General features: G+C 39.3%; 1 protein-coding gene across 1 annotated transcript in view; it reads left to right on the top strand.

The window, feature by feature from the left end:
• The window catches only part of TTN (titin), a 238,891-nt gene that overhangs the window by 68,790 nt on the left and 150,020 nt on the right, over positions 1-20,081 (top strand). Inside the window, exons 74-105 of the mRNA XM_084209604.1 lie at positions 655-936; positions 1,630-1,908; positions 2,024-2,305; positions 2,454-2,732; positions 2,858-3,145; positions 3,374-3,652; positions 3,757-4,035; positions 4,113-4,391; positions 4,534-4,821; positions 4,983-5,270; positions 8,018-8,299; positions 8,558-8,836; positions 8,947-9,228; positions 9,348-9,626; positions 10,114-10,401; positions 10,551-10,829; positions 10,916-11,194; positions 11,293-11,571; positions 12,081-12,368; positions 12,523-12,810; positions 13,314-13,604; positions 14,299-14,586; positions 15,570-15,662; positions 15,785-16,067; positions 16,321-16,501; positions 16,866-16,955; positions 17,038-17,305; positions 17,403-17,663; positions 18,233-18,442; positions 18,552-18,629; positions 18,740-18,766; positions 19,453-19,500. Coding sequence (XP_084065730.1) covers positions 655-936; positions 1,630-1,908; positions 2,024-2,305; positions 2,454-2,732; positions 2,858-3,145; positions 3,374-3,652; positions 3,757-4,035; positions 4,113-4,391; positions 4,534-4,821; positions 4,983-5,270; positions 8,018-8,299; positions 8,558-8,836; positions 8,947-9,228; positions 9,348-9,626; positions 10,114-10,401; positions 10,551-10,829; positions 10,916-11,194; positions 11,293-11,571; positions 12,081-12,368; positions 12,523-12,810; positions 13,314-13,604; positions 14,299-14,586; positions 15,570-15,662; positions 15,785-16,067; positions 16,321-16,501; positions 16,866-16,955; positions 17,038-17,305; positions 17,403-17,663; positions 18,233-18,442; positions 18,552-18,629; positions 18,740-18,766; positions 19,453-19,500 — 7,764 coding nt within the window. The remainder of the gene's footprint in view (positions 1-654; positions 937-1,629; positions 1,909-2,023; positions 2,306-2,453; positions 2,733-2,857; positions 3,146-3,373; positions 3,653-3,756; positions 4,036-4,112; positions 4,392-4,533; positions 4,822-4,982; positions 5,271-8,017; positions 8,300-8,557; positions 8,837-8,946; positions 9,229-9,347; positions 9,627-10,113; positions 10,402-10,550; positions 10,830-10,915; positions 11,195-11,292; positions 11,572-12,080; positions 12,369-12,522; positions 12,811-13,313; positions 13,605-14,298; positions 14,587-15,569; positions 15,663-15,784; positions 16,068-16,320; positions 16,502-16,865; positions 16,956-17,037; positions 17,306-17,402; positions 17,664-18,232; positions 18,443-18,551; positions 18,630-18,739; positions 18,767-19,452; positions 19,501-20,081) is intronic.

Genomic DNA, 20,081 nt, shown 5'->3' with positions numbered 1-20,081 from the left:
TGAACCTGTTTGTATGGAGAGTTGCACTCACACTACTTTTTACTTTAATAACTACAGTCACTGTGGTAGTCACTCTGTATGGAAAATTATTAGTAAATGCAGCTCTACCTTGCATTCGTTGGCCTGTATAGGTGACTCTTTCAAATTTGCTAAATATTTCAGTTGGAGTTCTGAATTGTTGATTTAATCTAGACTATGAATCACCTAATTTCTTAATGCAGAAATATACTTTCAAGATGTCTTAGCAAGTGAAATGATCCCTACCGTGTTTCTGCTGCTCCCAGGGATGAAGGCTTGTCAAATCTTTCCGGTTGGCCTGGGAACCCTGTTACTTGTTACCACTCAAAGGTAACAGCAAAATTTCAATTGGGTGGAACAACCATTCTTTGTGTATCTTTTACGGCTTCAACTGTCTGATGCAACAGGGTCCAAAGCTGGCAGAACACAGTTTTACTTGTTGTTTTTGCCTTCTTTTCTTCATCTTCTGTATTCCCTTGAAAGGAAACTTTGGTTGGGGATGCAGCCAACTTCTGTAACAATTTTATTTTTGTGCTGTAGTACTCTTGCGCCTCCCGGAACTCTTGCTCAGTGCCGTAGATTCCACATGGCAAACAGGTAAGTTGTCATTCTCTACATACTTATTCTGTTCTGCAGAACCTCCAAAGTTCGTCAAGAAGCCTGAAGCTTTGCGGTTCGTGAAGCAGGGGGACACAGTTCAGCTCGAATGTAAAATCAGTGGCACACCAGAGATCAGAATCGTGTGGTACAAAAACGATCAGGCACTGCAAGCCAGCGACAGGCTGCACGTGTCCTTTGTAGACTCCGTGGCAATGCTGACCATCTTGGGTGCCACTGCTGAAGATGCTGGGGATTACATCTGTGAAGCCCACAACTCTGCAGGCACAGCCAGCTGCAGCACTTCGGTCACAGTGAAAGGTTAGCAGAAGCTCCGCACTGCACCAGAATCCCTGCTGCCAGCCCTGCTCCCAGCTGCACTGCTGCTGGGCCAGTGTCTCTCCAGCTGCTCTTGCATTTAAATGCTGATGTGTTTAAGCAGCAGAGATCAGGCAGGAAATAGTGATGGGTGTTCAGCACTGTGCTGTCATTCCCTCGTCTCCCCATTTAAGTCAGTTGCAGGATGAACAAGGCAAGCTTTTCAGATCACAATGAAAGCATGGACTAGGTGGAACACCAGCCATGGGGGGGCAGCTGGGAATACTTTTCAGGCATCCCTCTGCCTCCTTTTTATACACAGTGATACTGACAGGAATGAAATTTAAGAAGGAAGAGGAGGCTGTGTAGCTGAGCTTCACTGACTGTAGTTTTCATGACTTGAAAGAGTGGGGGGAAAGACGGAATGTAAGATGGAATGTCGCCCTAGAGTGCAGGGGCTTTTGGGGAAGGACACTGAGCACTGATTCCAAACAGGTGCAGAAGTATCACATTTTCTGCCCTTTGGACTCTGAGTGCTGGGATTTTTTTGGAGGAGAGGACACATATTTAAAAGCTAAATATGTGTTTACGATATAAGCGTAGGCTCCCTTCCTGAATACGTTGCTTCCTGCTGCTATCCAGAAACCCACCCAGCGAAGGAAGCTCACACATTATGATGTGATTCTTTTTTTATAGAACCACCTGTTTTTAGCAAGGTGCCAAGCCCTGTGGACACTCTTAAAGGCTCAGATGTTATCCTTCAGTGCGAGATAGCAGGGACCCCACCCTTTGAGGTGGCTTGGTTCAAGGACCGGAGGCAGGTCAGGAGCAGCAAGAAGTTCAAGGTGACAGCAAAGCACTCCATTGCCAGCCTTCATATTCTCAATTTGGAATCTCAAGATACTGGAGAATACCAATGCAAAGCTATGAATGAGGTGGGAAGCGACACTTGCACCTGCCCAGTGAAATTCAAAGGTTTGTATGCCAGAGGATCAGCATCACTGCCCTCTTTTCTTGATCTCCTGGCTGTCGCTCTTCCAAGCAAGCATGTATGATTAACTGTCCTCTGCCTCCTTGTTTTTGCTATCAGAACCTCCACGGTTTGCCAAGAAGCTGAGTGACACGGCAATCTTCATCGGGGAGCCAACAGCCCTGCAGGCAGTAGTGGAAGGATCCCCACCAATTTCTGTTGTCTGGCTCAAGGATAAGGGTGAAGTTATTAGGGAGAGTGAAAATGTTCAAATGTGGTTTATGGACAACATTGCAACTCTTGAGATTGCCAGTGCAGAGGGAACTGACGTTGGGAAGTACATCTGTCAGATCAAAAATGATGCTGGCATGCGGGAGTGCTCTGCCTTTTTACAGGTCCTAGGTGGGTATAGCCTACTCCACTATGGGTACTGTGTCTTACAGCTTGCACAGCTGGCTCTACCAGCCTTTGCCTTCTGCTTACACCCTGTGCTCGCAGGTTTGTGGGTAGATTTCCCTGTGACACACAGACCCCTCCCTTCCTATTTCAGAACCAGCAGTCATCTTAGAGAAGACCGAGCCGATCACAGTAATGGCTGGCAATCCTTTTACCTTGGAGTGCAAAGTAGGAGGAACACCTGAGCTTATCACCAAGTGGTACAAAGATGGCAGAGAGCTAAAGAGTGACCGCAAATACCAAATTTCCTTTTTCAACAATATATCCACTTTGAAAGTCTTTTCTGCAGACAGGGGAGACAGGGGTTTGTATACTTTTGAGGTGCACAATGAAGTGGGGGACAGCAGCTGCACTTCTTCTGTTGATGTTTCAGGTCAGCTCTATATCTTTATTGTACACTCTTGTCTTTAAAGAAAGCTTTTATTTTTTTCCCCTTTTCTTTCCCCTGAAAGTAACCTCAACACCTGTCTTCCTGTTCTTCTGCCCTGTCCTACTCAGATCGCCTCGTTCCTCCTTCATTCTCAAGAAAACTAAAGGAGACAAATGGGGTGCTGGGATCCTCTGTGCTGCTGGAGTGCAAAGTGTCTGGCACAGCTCCCATATCTGTGTCTTGGTTTCAAGATGGGAATGAGATTGTTAGTGGAGAAAAATATGAAATCTCATTCTTGGATAATGTTTGTGCTTTGAAGTTGAATGCCCTAGATGTCACAGATACAGGGTCATATACATGTGTGGCAGCCAACGTGGCTGGATCTGATGAATGCAGTGCCTTCTTGACTGTACAAGGTCAGTGAAAGGATACTGCCATGCCTTCAACAAAATTCTTCTTCCCTCTTCTCTTTCTTTTCTCTGGTTTACTGTGGTTTCTTTTTCATGGTTTGTTTTGGTTTGGGGTTTTTTCTCCATGGTATCTTTTATTTTTTCTTTTTGACTCAAACCTGCTCATGTTCCTCCCCACAGAGACGCTTCCATTAACATCTTTCTCCCTCTTTCACTTCTTTGCGTGATCCTTAGAACCACCTTCTTTTGTGAAGACACCTGATCCCCAGGAAGTTTTGCCTGGATCAAATGTGACATTCACCAGCTACATCAAGGGCAGTACTCCCTTCAAAGTGACCTGGTTCCGAGGCATCAGGGAGCTGGTGCCAGACAGCAACTGCTCCATCTCTCTCAATGAGTCTGTGGCACAGCTGCAGCTGTACAACGTGGAGCCAGGCCACACTGGGGACTATGCCTGTGTGGTCACAAATGATGCTGGCAGTGCCTCATGTACAACACAGCTCTTTGTGAAAGGTGTGTTTGGGTGTGTGCATAAATGCACAGTTATCTTCATTCACTCCCTGCCTGCAGCTCTTCCCCATCTGTCCGTCTTACTATTGATTCATACCTCCCCACAGAGCCTGCTGTCTTTGTGAAGAAATTAAGTGATTTCAGTGTGGAGCAGGGGAAGTCCATTGTGCTGGAAAGCAGCTACATTGGCACCCCTCCCATCTCTGTCACCTGGAAAAGAAATGGGATGCCCATTGCTCAGTCTCAACGCTGCACAGTTACAACTACAGAAAAATCTGGCATTCTTGAAATCTTCAACAGCACAAAGAACGATGAAGGCGAATATACCTGTGAGGTGGCAAATGAGGCGGGTGGGGATGTTTGCCACAGCCTTGTCTCCATCTTAGGTATTCGTCATCCCTGATCCCCCTAACGCACCCTAGTGATGCTCTGCCTCTGCTCACCACATTCTCTCCTTCCCTAGAACCACCTTATTTTGTCACACACCTGGACCGTGTGGAGGTGAAGGTTGGCGAGCCCTTGACCTTAAAATGCCAGATTGGTGGTTCACCAGAAATCAAGGTGTCCTGGTACAAAGATGACACCAAGCTCAGATCAACACAGGCTTACAAAATGCACTTCAAGAACAATGTGGCAACACTGGCATTCTCTGCTGTAGAGGATAGCAACATCGGAGAATATATCTGCAAAGCAGAAAATAGCATCGGCTTTGCCACCTCCACAGCTTTGCTTGTTGTTAAAGGTGATGGGCCAAGAGCCACTCTTTTGTGGGGTACTTTGTAGGAACTCTCCGTTTTCTACAGAAAGGGGGTTTTATTGATTTCAAAGATAATTCATTCTAGATTGGCTTCTTACTGATAGCAGTGATTGTTATTGTTTTGCAGAACGTCAACTTCCCCCTACATTCACCAGAAAACTTAAAGATATTCAGGAGGTGGTTGGTGCCCCGGTGACATTTGACTGCCGCATAACTGGCTCAGAGCCTATCCAGGTGTCTTGGTACAAGGATGGGGCTCTCTTAAGCGACACTGATAACATGCAATCAGCCTTCTTAAATAATGTTGCAACTTTACAGATCTTAGAAACTAGTATGGATTACTGTGGCCAATACACTTGCTCGGCCCAAAATGCTCTGGGGACTGCCTCTTCCAGTGCCAAACTTCTCCTTACAGGTTTGTAGATGACGCTTTAATGAAAATCTTTTGTATGTCTTTGCTCTTTTACTTCTCCACCCTTTTTCCCACTGTACCGACCGTATGGTGGCCAGGGACAATGAGCATGGCATGGTGAGGCAGGCTAGGTGGTGAGCTCTGCCATGCTTTCCTCTTTGCAGAACACCTACGACCTCCCTTCTTTGATGTCAAGCCGGTATCTATCGATGTGGCACTAGGGGAAAGCGCAACCTTTAAGTGCCACATGACTGGTTCTGCTCCCATGAGGATTACTTGGACCAGAGACAACAGAGAGATTCGTCCAGGTGGCAACTACAAAATGACACTGGTGGAAAACACGGCCAGCTTGACAGTCCTAAAAGTTGGTAAAGGAGATGCTGGGCTCTACACATGTACTGCCAGCAACAGTGTTGGAAAGGACGCGTGCGCAGCTCAGCTGGCTGTACAAGGTATTGCTGTGGGCTCTGGTGTTTGTGGGGTTTTCTTTGCAAGGCAGACACCTGGAAAACACATTCTCTCCTGAATGCAGACATGTGTGCGACTAACAATTCTTACAAGAGGTTGCTCTGAGGTGTCTTATTTCACTTAAATGTTATTATAATACTTGTAAAATTAAATTTCTTCTGCTTTGGTATAGTACCTGATTTTTCTTATCAAAGGGATTCTTCCATTGAAATATTAACTCTTATTACTTTGTTGCGCCTTTATGAATGGTTCTGTTGGACAGCAAAATCTGTCTTTCTAAAGTCTTTCTCCAGCAGTGACAGTCACTAAGTTGCCCAGGGGAGTGAAAGGAAACTGAGAGAAATTCAGTTCATTTATGAGGCTTAGAAGTATTTTTACTGCATGTGCAGCTCCTGCAAATAGCTTTGCTCTTTCACAGACCGTAAACATTGAGAATTGCTCTTGTAAACAGTAAAACTGGGGGATCTGAGAGCAGATTTGGTGAAAAATATCCATCCCACCCAACACTTCACCTCTCCTTATTGTGTGTGGATCTAAAAGTAAAATCTAAATTTATGAATGGCTCAGACTGTCTTGGTGCAAGTGACATGTATATTAGTGTAAGTTCCTCAATGTAGGTGGAAACATATTTATAGATGTTCCGGATATTTCAATTTTACTGATTCTATAAGAGAAGAAATGTAAGATACACTGCTTAGATTATGCCTGAGTTAAAAGGTCCCTGTTGCTTTCTTTCCTCATTTTTTTTTTTCTATTTCCTCTGTGTGAATTTAGAGTCCAAAGGGGAAGGGGGAGAAATATTTCAAGGGTAAATCCTTTTACTCTCTATGACAAATAATACAGGAAGTTGAGCTACTAGTAGCAAGATTTTGTATTAATTATTTGTAAAATATTTCATATATATCAAGTGTTTTTTCCAGCCATAAGCATTTTTCTTGGTGGGGGTGTAAGTAGTGTGTAAGACTGAATTACCTGGATTCAGTAATAAGTAGGGCTGCTGTATTATGTAGCTTGACTTCCAAAATGCCCTGAAAAATTGTAGCAAGAAATCAGACCTCTTTAAAAGATCTGAAGCTTCTTTCCACCACAATAATTCTGTTTATTATTAATTATATCATTGCTAATAGCTTTATTTGAAAACCATTACCATTTGTAAAATGATCCCAGCTGACCTTATTTTTTTTTCTCTTCAAATCTTTATTCATAAAATCCTGAGGAGATTTTTCAGTATTATTATTTTTTTTTTTTGATCCTGAATTTACTGACACGTTTTAGAATCAGTATTCTTTAGAATTTTACAGTTTCCCCAAGGCTGTAAAATTAGTTATGCTGATTGATTTCAACCAATTTCTATAGAACTTGAAAGGTCAATCTCTTTGGGTGCATTAATTTGCGTGCATTTAATTTGAGCATATGCCGTCTCGCTTCTATGACATGCAGCCTTTTGTTTGCAGAATTAAGATCATTCTTTTAATTGACCTTGAAAACCTCACAGCTTTTTATTTACTTTCTCATATTAATGAGAAAGTTTTATTTACTTTCTCATGTTAATGAGAAAGTTATCTAATGTTCCAAATCTGTAGTTTTAATAATTACTTTGTGTTCTAGCACTGCTTTACAATGTAAATATATACCTTACTAATAGGTATACCCTCATTTTTTGAAAGGAGTGGAATCAGAGTGTGACTCCTCAGCAACTGTTATTATGCAGATAATCAGCTCTTTCTCAAAGTGAAATCTGATAGTAGATTGCTAAGGTTCCAAGAGTCCTGATGTCAACAAACCATCATTTTTATTTTTAGAAACTCAGGAAGTTTTGTTTCTAGCAACACAGGATGTTCTGCAACTGTCCCACAGGTTGAAATACTCCAAACTTAATTAGATATTCTTCCTACACTTTACAGTCACACAAAGAGGCACTTCATCCTGTTTTGCAGAGAGATCTGTTTGTGGTGCCCACATTACCACCTCTAAGTTTTACTAGTTGTGGCTTTGATCTATGAGCATTCAGTCTTGTGATTCTGATAATCTAGATGCTACTTTTGATGAAAAGTATAAAACTTCCACTCCTTTCCCCTCCTTATGGAAAAAAATGGAACCACCTGTTTTACTTTTAATCACAGACATTTAACACCAATTCTATAAAACCAGCCATCTCAAAATTCTCCTGAGCATGATTATTTCTATGCTCCTTTGTTTGCTACCTAAGCTCCTTAACTTTGATTCCTTATGTGCAGCTTTATGTTTGGTTTTGCATTCAATTTGTGAGGGGTTATAATGCAGATACATTCATTGACTACATTAATTATTAATCACAAGATATAAAGCAATTGCTGTAATACTCAACATAAATGCTTTTAATAACATTTATTTGGCTGAACAGTTGAATTCTTGCATTTGCATCAGCCATTTTGATTACACATATATAACAAGACCGTATTTTGTAAAGACAACTACACATATCAACTAATCTGTACTGAATACATACAAGGAGAGGTAAAGTGGGTCAGTAAACTAAGGAGAAACTCATTGAAATGCATAGAGAAAACTTGTTTTCTTCTTAATCTGGATTTTGGACCAACTTGAAATAATCTAAAAAAATTTCATAGCAATTGCAAAATCAGAATTTTTGCCTAAGTCCCGAAACTTTGCAGTTTCAGTTACACATCTCCCTGCTTATTCAAACAATTAGTGCAGTTTAAAGCATCATCTTTCCTTTTTGGCTTTCCAGAACCACCAAGGTTTATTAAGAAACTAGACTCCTCAAAACTTGTGAAACAGCACGATTCCACAACGTATGAATGCAAAATAGGTGGATCTCCAGAAATCAAAGTCACCTGGTACAAAGGTGAAACTGAAATCCATCCTAGTGAAAAATACAGAATGTCCTTTGTGGATTCAGTGGCAGTCATTGAAATGCACAACCTCAGTGTTGAAGACAGTGGTGACTACACCTGTGAAGCTCAGAATCCAGCTGGTAGTGCAAGCACCAGTACTACACTGAGAGTAAAAGGTCAGAATCTCTACTCTTTCCATTCCCATTCTAACATTTCCTTTAGGAAAAGCTCTTAAAACCCACGTTCTTTTGTCAGAGAGGCCAAAACCTGCCCAAGTAGATGGCAAATCTTGTCTATTTTTGATCTCTGTGGCAGCTCTTTCTTATCTATTGTCTTTGCTATTTAGCATCAGAAGAGTTACTTCAATCTTCTGCCTTCTTTAATCTCTTTTGCTTAAATAACACAAATGATAACTCTTTTTTCTTTTTTTCCAGCACCCCCTATGTTTACCAAGAAGCCCCACCCAGTTGAGACCTTGAAAGGGTCTGATATTCATCTGGAGTGTGAGCTTCAGGGCACTCCTCCATTCCAGATTTCATGGTATAAAGACAAACGAGAAATTCGGAGCAGCAAGAAATATAAGGTCATGTCTGAGAACTACATAGCTAGTCTTCACATTCTCAGTGTGGATACTGCAGATGTTGGTGAATATCACTGTAAGGCTGTAAATGATGTGGGAAGTGACTCTTGTATTGGCTCTGTAACACTAAGAGGTTTGTACAAAGATTGGCATCTTCTTGGCATTTCTTTATTCCTGAAATTCTTCTTCTACTTTTCCGCTCCTGGCAGGGTTCTTTACTGTTAAATATCTTCTCTTAAATAGCACCACCAACCTTTGTGAAGAAGCTGAGTGATCTCACTGTCGTAGTTGGGGAGTCTATTGAACTGCAGGCTACAGTACAAGGATCGCAGCCCATTTCTGTTCTGTGGTTAAAAGACAAAGGGGAAATCATCAGAGAAAGTGATAATCTTTGGATCTCCTTCTCAGAAAACATTGCAACTATGCAGATTGGAAATGCAGAACCAACCAATGCTGGGAAATACATTTGTCAGATAAAAAATGATGCTGGAGTTCAGGAATGCTTTGCCATGCTGAAAGTGCTAGGTTGGTAGCATGAGATAAAAAACACAGTGTGTTTTAAGATGCTTTGAAATTTAAATTTCATTCATAATAATAGCTATTTCGTTGTTCTAAAAATTTTTCTGACTTGCATTTCATTGCAGAACCTGCCGTCATTGTAGAGAAGCCAGGCCCAGTCAAAGTTACAGCTGGAGACTCTTGTACTCTGGAATGCACAGTAGATGGCACACCAGAGCTTACTGCTAGGTGGTTTAAGGATGGTAATGAACTGTCCACTGACCATAAATACAAAATCAGTTTCTTCAACAAAGTATCTGGGCTTAAGATCCTCAATGCAACACTAGAAGACAGTGGAGAATATACTTTTGAGGTGAAAAACAGTGTTGGTAAAAGCAGCTGCACAGCTTCGGTGCATGTTTCAGGTTAGTTGACCACTCTTTCTGAGTCACCTCTGATCCTTTAGTTCCTTTACAAGGCCTTCAGATGGCAAAGTGGTTATTGTGATTGGCAACCTAAGAGAGTTGTATAATCTTAGGAGTACTTGGCATGCCACTTTGACAGGTATCAAGGCTAGATGCCGACCTAAGAGGGGCAAAATCTGAGGAGTTCTTGAAAGGACTTGATTTCTTCAGCTTTAATCTACATGCTGTCTTGGACAGCTGGTGTAATATTGTTACTTATGAAAAAGAATGGAGAAAACAAAAGGTGTTCCTCAAAGATGATGGACAAAAGTTCTAGGATATCCTTAACCACTGACTATTTTTCAAATACTTAGCTGTTTCAGAGTATATTGCCAAAGTAGATACAGCAAAAGGTCACTATTATTTTATTATGCACAGAGAACTTTGTGCATTTAAGAACGCTGTATGGTAATTTCTATTTTTTTTTTTTATTTTGAAACAAATGCAGATCGTATTATACCTCCTTCTTTCACAAGAAAACTGAAAGAAACTTATGGTCAGCTGGGTTCTTCTGCTGTACTGGAGTGCAAAGTTTATGGGTCACCTCCCATTCTGGTTTCCTGGTTTCATGATGGACAAGAGATTACCAGTGGAGAGAAGTATCAGGCTACTCTTACAGACAATACCTGTTCTCTGAAAGTGAATGGACTTCAGGAGTCTGATATGGGAACTTATTCATGCACAGCTACTAATGTAGCTGGGTCTGATGAATGCAGCGCATTTTTGGGTGTTGTAGGTCAGTATCAATAAGAAGCCGGAATCAGAGGGCCCAAATTTATTTTCAGAAAGGTTTAATTTCTTCTTTTTTGAATATTTCTGATCACTGTGATCTTCAAGAGAAGTTCAAATGTACTTATTTTCTGTCTGTTTCATTTGTGTGCTTAGAACCACCATCTTTTGTGAAGAAACCTGAACCACTGGATGTTTTATCTGGGGCAAACATAACCTTTACTGGTATCGTAAAAGGTTCCCCTCCACTGGAAGTTAAATGGTTCAGAGGCAGTGTTGAGCTAGTACCAGGACCCAGATGCAATATCACCTTGCAAGATTCAGTTGCAGAGTTGGAGCTGTTTGATGTACATCCACTTGAGAGTGGAGACTACACCTGCCAGGTCTCTAATGAGGCAGGGAAAGTTTCTTGCACAACACATCTTTTTGTCAAAGGTTTGTCCAGACTACTGCTTCTTATTCTTCTTAAAGATGATCTCTTGGCTTTATTTAATTTGTTTTCTTCCTGTTGTTCATTATAGAACCAGCCAAATTTGTGAAGAAGGTGAATGATTTAAGTGTAGAGAAAGGGAAAAATTTAATCTTGGAATGCACATATATGGGTACTCCACCGATTTCAGTGACATGGAAGAAAAATGGAGTGAAAATAATGCACTCTGAAAAGTGTAGCATCACCACTACAGACACATCTGCCATACTGGAAATCCCTAGCAGCAAACTAGAAGATCAGGGGCAATATTCTTGTCATATTGAAAATGATTCTGGGAAAGATACTTGTCATGGTACAATCACAATACTAGGTGCGTCAAGCCAGCAGCACTTCAACAAGTGTTGTTTGAACTACTAATGGTCATCATGCAATATCTTTGTGTGCTAATGGTGTGTCTTTGTCCTTCAGAACCGCCTTACTTCATTACACCCTTGGAGCCAGTGCAGGTGACTGTTGGGGATTCTGCATCCTTACAGTGCCAGGTTGCTGGAACACCAGAAATGATTGTGTCATGGTACAAAGGCGATACAAAGCTGAGAGGAACTGCTACTGTGAAAATGCACTTTAGGAACCAAATTGCTACTCTGGTTTTCAGCCAGGTAGACAGTAGTGACAGTGGGGAGTACATCTGCAAAGTAGAAAACTCTGTTGGGGAGGCTTCTTCATCATCTTTGCTTACAGTTCAAGGTGAATATTTCAATTTTAAATATAGGGAAATGGCCTATTTTTCTTAAGTATGCTTTGCTATTTTGAAAAACAACAATTGCCTCTTCGTCGTAAAACACTTTACTGTTTCTTGATGTGTAAGGTACCCTGTGGTATTTTATTCTACTAACAAAAGCCTACCAGTAAAGCTGATTGAAATACAGCACTTACTGACCACAGCTCTTGTGCGGCGTTACAAGCCTCTGTATCTTCCGTCTCTGGTCAGGACATTGCTGCGATTGTTTCCAGTATTAGCAGTCCTGAGGCTCATTGGGTCTAAGATTAAAAAAAAAGAGACCTTTCTTCCTGCAACCCAGGGCTCTTTACAACAAATTCGAAATAAATGATATGCTAAACAATATTTTTAATTGGAAGCTCTGAGCAAAAATCCACCCTACTCTACAGCATATGAGTCAGTGATTATTGGTGAGTGCAGCAAGAGGTGCGTGTCTTCTGGAAGAGCTCACTGTGCAATACTTGTTCTCCTACAGAGCGTAAACTTCCTCCTTCTTTTACACGAAAATTAAGAGACATTCATGAAACTGTTGGCTTACCAGTCGTGTTTGATTGTGGCATTGCTGGCTCAGAACCCATCGAAGTATCTTGGTTTAAAGACGGCGCGCGTGTAAAAGAGGACTACAACGTTCACGCGTCCTTTGTAGATAATGTAGCAACTCTCCAGATTTTGAAGACAGATAGGAGCCTTGTTGGGCAATACACCTGCACAGCTGTCAATGCTATTGGGACTGCTTCTTCTAGTGCCAGGCTTGTCCTTACAGGTTGGTGGGCTGTGAAATATTTAATGAAAATGTCTTAAAACTGAGTTTTGCTTTATGTATGGGTTTAATATTGTACAAGAGAATCTTATTTCACACAGTTTTAAAGTAAATTGAGATTTTTAAGAGATGGTTTTTTATTTCTTTCACTCTTCAGAGGGGAAGACTCCTCCATTCTTTGACATCCCACTTACACCTGTGGATGGCATTATTGGAGAAAGCGCTGATTTTGAGTGTCACGTTTCTGGAACACAGCCTATTAGAGTCACTTGGGCAAAAGATGACCAAGAAATTAGAACAGGGAAGAACTATCAGATCAGTTATGTAGACAACACAGCCCATCTGACCATTTTGAGAGTTGACAGGGGAGATTCTGGAAGATATACATGCTATGCTAGCAATGAAGTTGGAAAGGACTCTTGCACAGCTCAGCTAGCTGTTAAAGGTACTGAATAGATAATACATTGTGTTTACATTTTTCTTCCTTCAGCTATAAAGGAAGTTGGACTATTACTGCAAGATAACTGTGAGAAGACTTTTGGGATGTAGCATGAGAGTATCTCTGGAGATACCTATGAATCTTTTATGGGAATTAAGAAGGGTCACTAACTGCAACAGGAGGGGAAATAAAACATTTCCTTTGGCATACTTTCTCAATAGGCTCTGGCCTATTTCATTCTTAAGAACTTGACAAAACTCTTGGGGTTATTTAAATGGTGTATGACTTAAATCAATGTAAGAGAATTCTTTTTCAAACAGTAAAATACAGTGACAATGACTTAAGAGCAAGACTCCTGCTGTTTATCTTAGCATAATTTCACTTTAAAAATATATCCAGTTTAAATGAGAGTAAATATCAACTCCCCAATGTTCAAATTTTTCTTGAAGCATTGTCTTTAGGATTTTTCATCTCAAGATAGATTAATGGAATTTATGTTCTTTTTACAGAACGAAAAACTCCTCCTACTTTTACTAAGAAACTGTCTGAAGCAGTAGAAGAAACAGAAGGGAATGAACTTAAACTTGAGGGTCGTGTTTCTGGCTCTCAGCCTTTGACTGTTGCTTGGTATAAAAATAATCAGGAAGTCCATTCAAGTGCTCACTGTGAATTATCTTTCAAAAACAATGCCTTGCTTTTACATATAAGAACTGTAGAGCAATCAGATGCTGGTTTATACACCTGTAAAGTGTCCAATGAAGCAGGAAGCGTGTTGAGTACATCTTCTGTTGTTATCAGAGGTTGGTTGAAGTCTTGTTTTTCTTTGCTTCCTGCTTAAAAACAATTTCTTTGTTTTATTCAGCTGCAAGTATATAGCATCTCTCTTATGAGCTGACTTTTTTCACCTTAACAGTAGTGATTTGTCCAGAGAGTCACATAAACCACAAAGTCAACAAATTATTTTATTTTTGTGATTTTTTTTTCAAGGAGAAACTTCTTTGTCATTATTTGCTATGACTGATTTAAAGTGAACATTGAAATCTTTGTGAATCTTCTGTTGAATTTTTAATCATTCTCTTTTGGTGAAGTAACAGGGGGTTTGTGCAATCAAATCTAAGCTTAGGCAGTGTTGACACTGCATTGTGGTAGCACGACACTTCGTCATAATAGTCTTGCAGGGAATTGCAGGTTTATTTCTTTAAAGATTTTTATATAGTTTTGCAACCTAATAGTGCTTTTGTTCTCATACTATTTTTTGTGAGTAAAGGTTCTTGCTGAGAGGATAAAGATATTTCTTGCATGATTATATAGCAAATAGACTATCATGCTCTCTTGATATCTATTCCATTTTTTAACATTATGATTGATATTCTCAGACTTCTGTTTATCATCCTCCACTCCTTGCCATTGCCTCCTTAGTAATCACATGTATCTCTCTCTTATACTCCTGATCATACTTTCCTGAGTATTCACTCAAGCGTTTTCATATTCCAGAACCTAAAAAGCCTCCAGTTTTTGACCAGCCTCTTCAGCCAGCAGCAGCAGAGGAAGGTGACACCCTACAGCTTAGCTGTCACGTCCAGGGATCGCAGCCAATCCGGATCCAGTGGCTGAAGGCAGGAAGAGAAATAAGAGCTTCAGACAAATGCAACTTCAGCTTTGCTAATGGAGTAGCTCTTCTAGAACTTGCTGCAGTTACCAAATCAGATTCAGGAGAATATGTATGCAAAGCTTCAAATGCAGCTGGCACTGATACTTGCAAATCTAAAGTGACAGTCAAAGGTACAGTAACATGGAGAAAATAAGGCATATGACAAAAATGTCAACCAAAACACTATCCCACTTCTTTTCTGTGGAACAAAAAAGTTAATAATCTAATAACAAACAACTATTTACTTTTAGTTTTTTGTAAAATTGTAGAATCTGGTAAAACAACAGTAATTTATATATCAATAGTGACAAAAATGCTGGAAGATCAATGTCAAATCAATAGTACATTTCTACCAAAGAGATTAAGAATTTATCTTCTATCTAAACGTGAAATTTAAGAAAATTGCAAGCTACATAGGTAAAATTGCTTGGTCAGACGTGCATGTTTTATGGGAAGCATGTCAAAAGTGGTGTTTATTAGAGGAAAATACAGAAGGAATTTGAGCATGTGGCCTTAGAGGCTAATTGTTTTAAGACTATTACAGCTCTAAGACATTTTGACCTTTTAGCTGAAAGTTAATATTGTCTAAACATGAGTCCTTCTGTATAGTTTTTGCTTTGCTACTAATAAAGGACACAAGAGCCCAGCAGTATGCACAAATATTCTCTTTCACTACACAGTTAGCCACTAGGCTAAGGACTAAGTCAAAGAAAACCAGGAGAATTTAACAGATCACTGGTAAAAAACGGCAAGTAACTCATAGGGCATAATATCCAGAAATAGAATGATAAGAGAAGACCTCACCAAAAAACTTACCCATTTTAGAAAATGAGGCTATTTGCATTTCTATCTATGGATTTGCATCCATGGAGAGTATAAATGGCCTGACTGAACAGCACAGTATAGTCCACTGTGGAGAGTTTCATCTGGAAAGTAAACTGAAGGTTGATTTAAACTATATGAAAATATTTTTCATTTTTACCTCTTGCATAGTATTTTGTTCCATCTCAGGAATTAATTTCTTTTTTACAATTCCTTCAGAAACATCATCACCTATGAACACAAACTGTTACATGAAGCCATCTGTCATAACTCTCTGACTCTGTTTTTTTAGAAAAACCGGCAGCTGCTCCAGCAGCTAAGAAAGCAGAAGTGGAAGGCAAACTTTATTTTGTGTCAGAGCCTCAGAGTATCAAAGTCATGGAAAGTAAGAACTCTTTTCAAAACAGTTCAATGTCTTCTATTTGCCTACACCTTTTGTTTGAGGTGATGTCCCTCTGTCATAAACAACTGGAAAGACTTAGCTTCCTCATTTGCATCTTTCTGCAGAGACCGTTGCAACATTTATTGCCAAAGTTGGAGGAGATCCAATTCCAAATGTCAAGTGGATGAAGGGAAAATGGAGGCAACTCAACCAGGGAGGCCGCATTATAATCCAGCAGAGAGGAGATGAAGCTAAACTAGAAATAAAGGACACAATAAAAACTGATTCTGGCATGTACAAATGTGTTGCTTTTAACCAACACGGTGAAATTGAGAGGAGTGTAAACCTGCAAGTTGAAGAAAGAAAGAAAGAAGTTGTTGAAGGGGATCTCAGGGCAAAACTAAAAAGGTATATTGAAAGTTTTTATGGATTAATTTGCTATCAACACAGAAGAAAAAATTTTTATTATGCATCTCAGAACAAGATATAATTTTTAAAAATGCATTAAATAGGAATAACTGTACTAAAAATAAAACATCTGACTAGACTAAGCTAAAGGATTCTACTGCACAGAACAGCTCTGAGGTGATTCAATATTTCATTAAACAGCTTTCTGGGAATGAAATGCTGCATAGTTAACATCTATTATTGGTTTGAATAGCACTCCAACAAAAAGAAAAGAAGAGGAAGAGCAACCTATTGATATCTTGGAACTTCTCAAAAATGTAGATCCCAAAGAATATGAGAAATATGCTCGCATGTATGGAATTACAGATTTCCGTGGCCTCCTGCAAGCCTTTGAGCTACTAAAGCAAACCCAAGCAGAAGAAAGCCACAGATTGGTAAGATACAGTGTGACTGCAGCATTGATCCTCTTAAGAGTAATCTGTACCCCTTGAACTGACGTGGTGTCCACACTCTGAGACTCTGAAGTTATGATGTGTGGAGAAATTTCTGGTTCCTCTTTAAATCTTTTACTAGCAGTTCTCAATTTCTTGCATGCTCAAATCCAAGAAGAAAATATGGGCCTTCTGCCTAAGTAGGTTCTGTCTTCATACCTTGACTGCAAGTGTTAGAATGGGAAGATTTCCTGGTTACAGTACAGTTACGTAAAGTTTGATGTAGGAATGAATTCTGTGTTGGATAAACATGACAGCTTAACATTTAGTATCCTTTAATCTTTGAGTATATTCTGCATTTTTATAGGAAATTGAGCTCACAGAGAAAGCTCAAAGGGAAGATCAGGAGTTTGATGAACTTGTAGCTTTTATTCAGCAACGACTCACGCAAACAGAGGTAAAACATTTTTGGACTGATTTATGAAATATTCAAACCTATAACAGGGAACCTGAAATTAACTTAAACTAATATTTTCCAGCCTATTACTCTGATCAGAGACATTGAAAATCAGACGGTTTTAGCAGATGAGGATGCTATCTTTGAATGTGAGATTAAGATTAACTATCCAGAAATTAAGCTGTCATGGTACAAGGGAACACAGAAACTGGACTCCAATGACAAATATGAAATTAGAATTGAAGGTGATCGCCACATACTGAGAATTAGAAACTGCCAGCCTGAAGATCAAGGAAATTTCAGAATAGTGTGTGGACCACATATTGCCAGTGCCAAGCTAACTGTGATTGGTAAGTCTACTTCTGAAGTGTATATTTGAATTAGTTTACACTTTATTTATTCCACTCTCTGATCTCTGTTAAAATGTATGTTTTAACATGCTAATAGAACCTGCAGTTGAGCGGCATCTTCATGACACTACTTTCAAGGAAGGAAAAACATGCACACTGACTTGTCAGTTCTCTATCCCAAATGCCAAGTCTCAGTGGTATAGAAATGGGAGACCCATTAAGATAGGAGGGAGATATTCAACACAAGTCTCTGACAAAGTGCACAAACTCATCATCAAGGATGTTAGAACGGAAGACGAGGGACAGTATACCTGCAAGCTTGACAGTCTAGAAACAACGGCAGATCTGGCCATTGAAGGTTTGTAAAGATACAGAATCTCTTTCTTACCATAGTGACAGTTTCTGGGGGTTTCATAAGCAGAACAAATGAAAATAAAAAGAATTTCCGAAAGACAGATTCCAAAAGCTGGAAACAGACTAAATAAGAATTTTACTGCTCTTTCTCTTTGAACAACATGTGACATACCTGTGTAACTCAATTAATCGTGTTCTTCAGTAAACCGTGATTAATAACGTCCTGTAGACCACCAGCAACCTGAGTTATACTAGCTTCTATTTTCTTTGGGACTCATATTTTCCTTGTACTTTTTCTTAATCATTCTCTATCTTTAGTTTCCTTAATGGCTTCTCTTACAAAACGTATCTGCACAGCAATCTTGTTATCTTTGAACTCTTACATCTTCTAATCTTTATTCTTATCTTCATAGAAGGTGGAATCCTTTTTTCTTACTGTACTTTTTTAAGATCTATTGCTATTATCTCATTAAAATTTAGCTATTTTGATTACAACAATGAGAAGAATTCAGATACACTAAATGCAGTGGTGGTGCATAACAATTGATGTTTTTTTTTTCTTTCTAAAAACAGCGGAACCAATTCAGTTCACCAAGAGCATACAGAACATCGTTGTGAGTGAACACCAGTCTGCAACCTTCGAGTGTGAGGTGTCTTTTGATGATGCAGTAGTGACGTGGTATAAAGGCCCCACTGAACTGAGAGAGAGTCCCAAGTACAGCTTCAGAAGCGAAGGTCGTTGTCATTATATGACTATTCACAATGTTAATGCAGAAGATGAAGGTAAAAGTGCATGAAACAGTTGTGCTTGTGCCATTTTTTATCTGTTTTTTTTTTTTCCTGGTTTTAAATTATAAAAGAATATAAATATGAACATTCTTGGGTGCTGCAGGTGTTTATTCGGTAATTGCTCGTCTTGAACCAAGAGGAGAAGCAAGAAGCACTGCAGAGCTGTATCTTGTAACTAAAGGTTAGCAAATTTTCTAAACAAATTTGTGATGATAACCATGTACAAATCTGTTTGAAACATGATTCTGGAAAAATCAACAGTCCTAAAAGAAATCTAATATTCCTTTACAGAGATCAAACTGGAGTTGAAGCCACCAGGTAAAGTCCTCAAGCAAGACTGGCACAAGATCTTGTCAATACTCTGTCATAAAATTAAAGCATTGCTCTGCTTTTTTATTATTTTCAAATCTTTTTTTTCCTGGTTAGAGTAAGTATAATCTACATACTAAAAAAGTATTCCTCATCCACAGACATGTAGAACTATTATTCTCATGAGTAGTGGCAATGAATACTGAGACAAATCCATAATCAGTGATATTCATAGAGACCCTGTTTTGTACAACATGGAATGCCCCATTCTCTAAAACACGCAACTAATTTTTTTTAACTGCTAAGGAATAGAACAATGAAGATGTACCAATCAATAGATAGGATCTCTTCTGTGCAACTGAAAAAAAAAATAACCAAGGAGATGAAATAGGTAAAAATCACCTCCTTATTATATGCAGTGATCTTCTTTTTTGAATGTTCTTAAGAGCCTCCTCCAAATGTTGCAAGAATTATTTAGAAATAAAACATAACATTGTATGGGCTGGTTGAACTGAAAGGTCGATACAATTAGTTATCTATTGATTTCCTAGCTTATGCTTGAGGAGCAAGCTACAATCCTTGTATGTTACAAAAAGAAATATTACAACACCATCAACTACTATCCTTAAAGAGAGCACACTGAATTTTTTAATTGGTAATGTTTATTAAGTCAATTAAACATTTTGATTTTCTAGATGTTCCTGATGCCAAGGTTGCAGTTCCACCTCAAAAACCAGCTGAAGGTAGGGTAACAAACATTACTTGCTCTGTATCTGCACTGAACCAGAAGGCCAGTGGGAACCTCAGAGAAAAATCTTAGCTCAGCTATAAGATCTAGTTAATTGTCCCTGTGAGCAAGACTTGACTTGGATAAGCTTCTTTGCTGGGTGGAAGGCAAAAACTCTACACAGGTAGTGGTAGGAGTTAATTTAATTCTCTTAAAAAGAGAATTTTAAAGAATTTCTCTTTACAAGAGAATTTTACTTCTCTTAAAAAGGGAATATTTTCCATCATGTTTTCCTATCAGTCTGTTGTTCACTTCATCTTTCTTTTATTTCCATCCTCCTCTATGAAAATTTTTTAAATATTCATCTCTTCTTTTTGCCACAAAAAATATCTTTTAAACAAGCTGTCTGAATTACTGCCTTTCAAAATATATTCTTTTAAAGCTGTACATTGAATTTCATGTTTATGGCAAATGGTCTCCCCCCAGGCTCTGGTTTAGGACTATGGGCTACAAACAATATTTATACTTCTGTTATATCCAGTAGCTTACTATAAATGTCAGCAGTTTGAACTTCTTGGGTTTTTTTCCCAGGATAAT

The sequence above is a fragment of the Fringilla coelebs genome (assembly GCF_963513975.1).
Source record: "Fringilla coelebs genome assembly, chromosome: 7".
NCBI lineage: Eukaryota > Metazoa > Chordata > Aves > Passeriformes > Fringillidae > Fringilla > Fringilla coelebs.
This window is presented reverse-complemented; position numbering and strand designations above follow the sequence as displayed.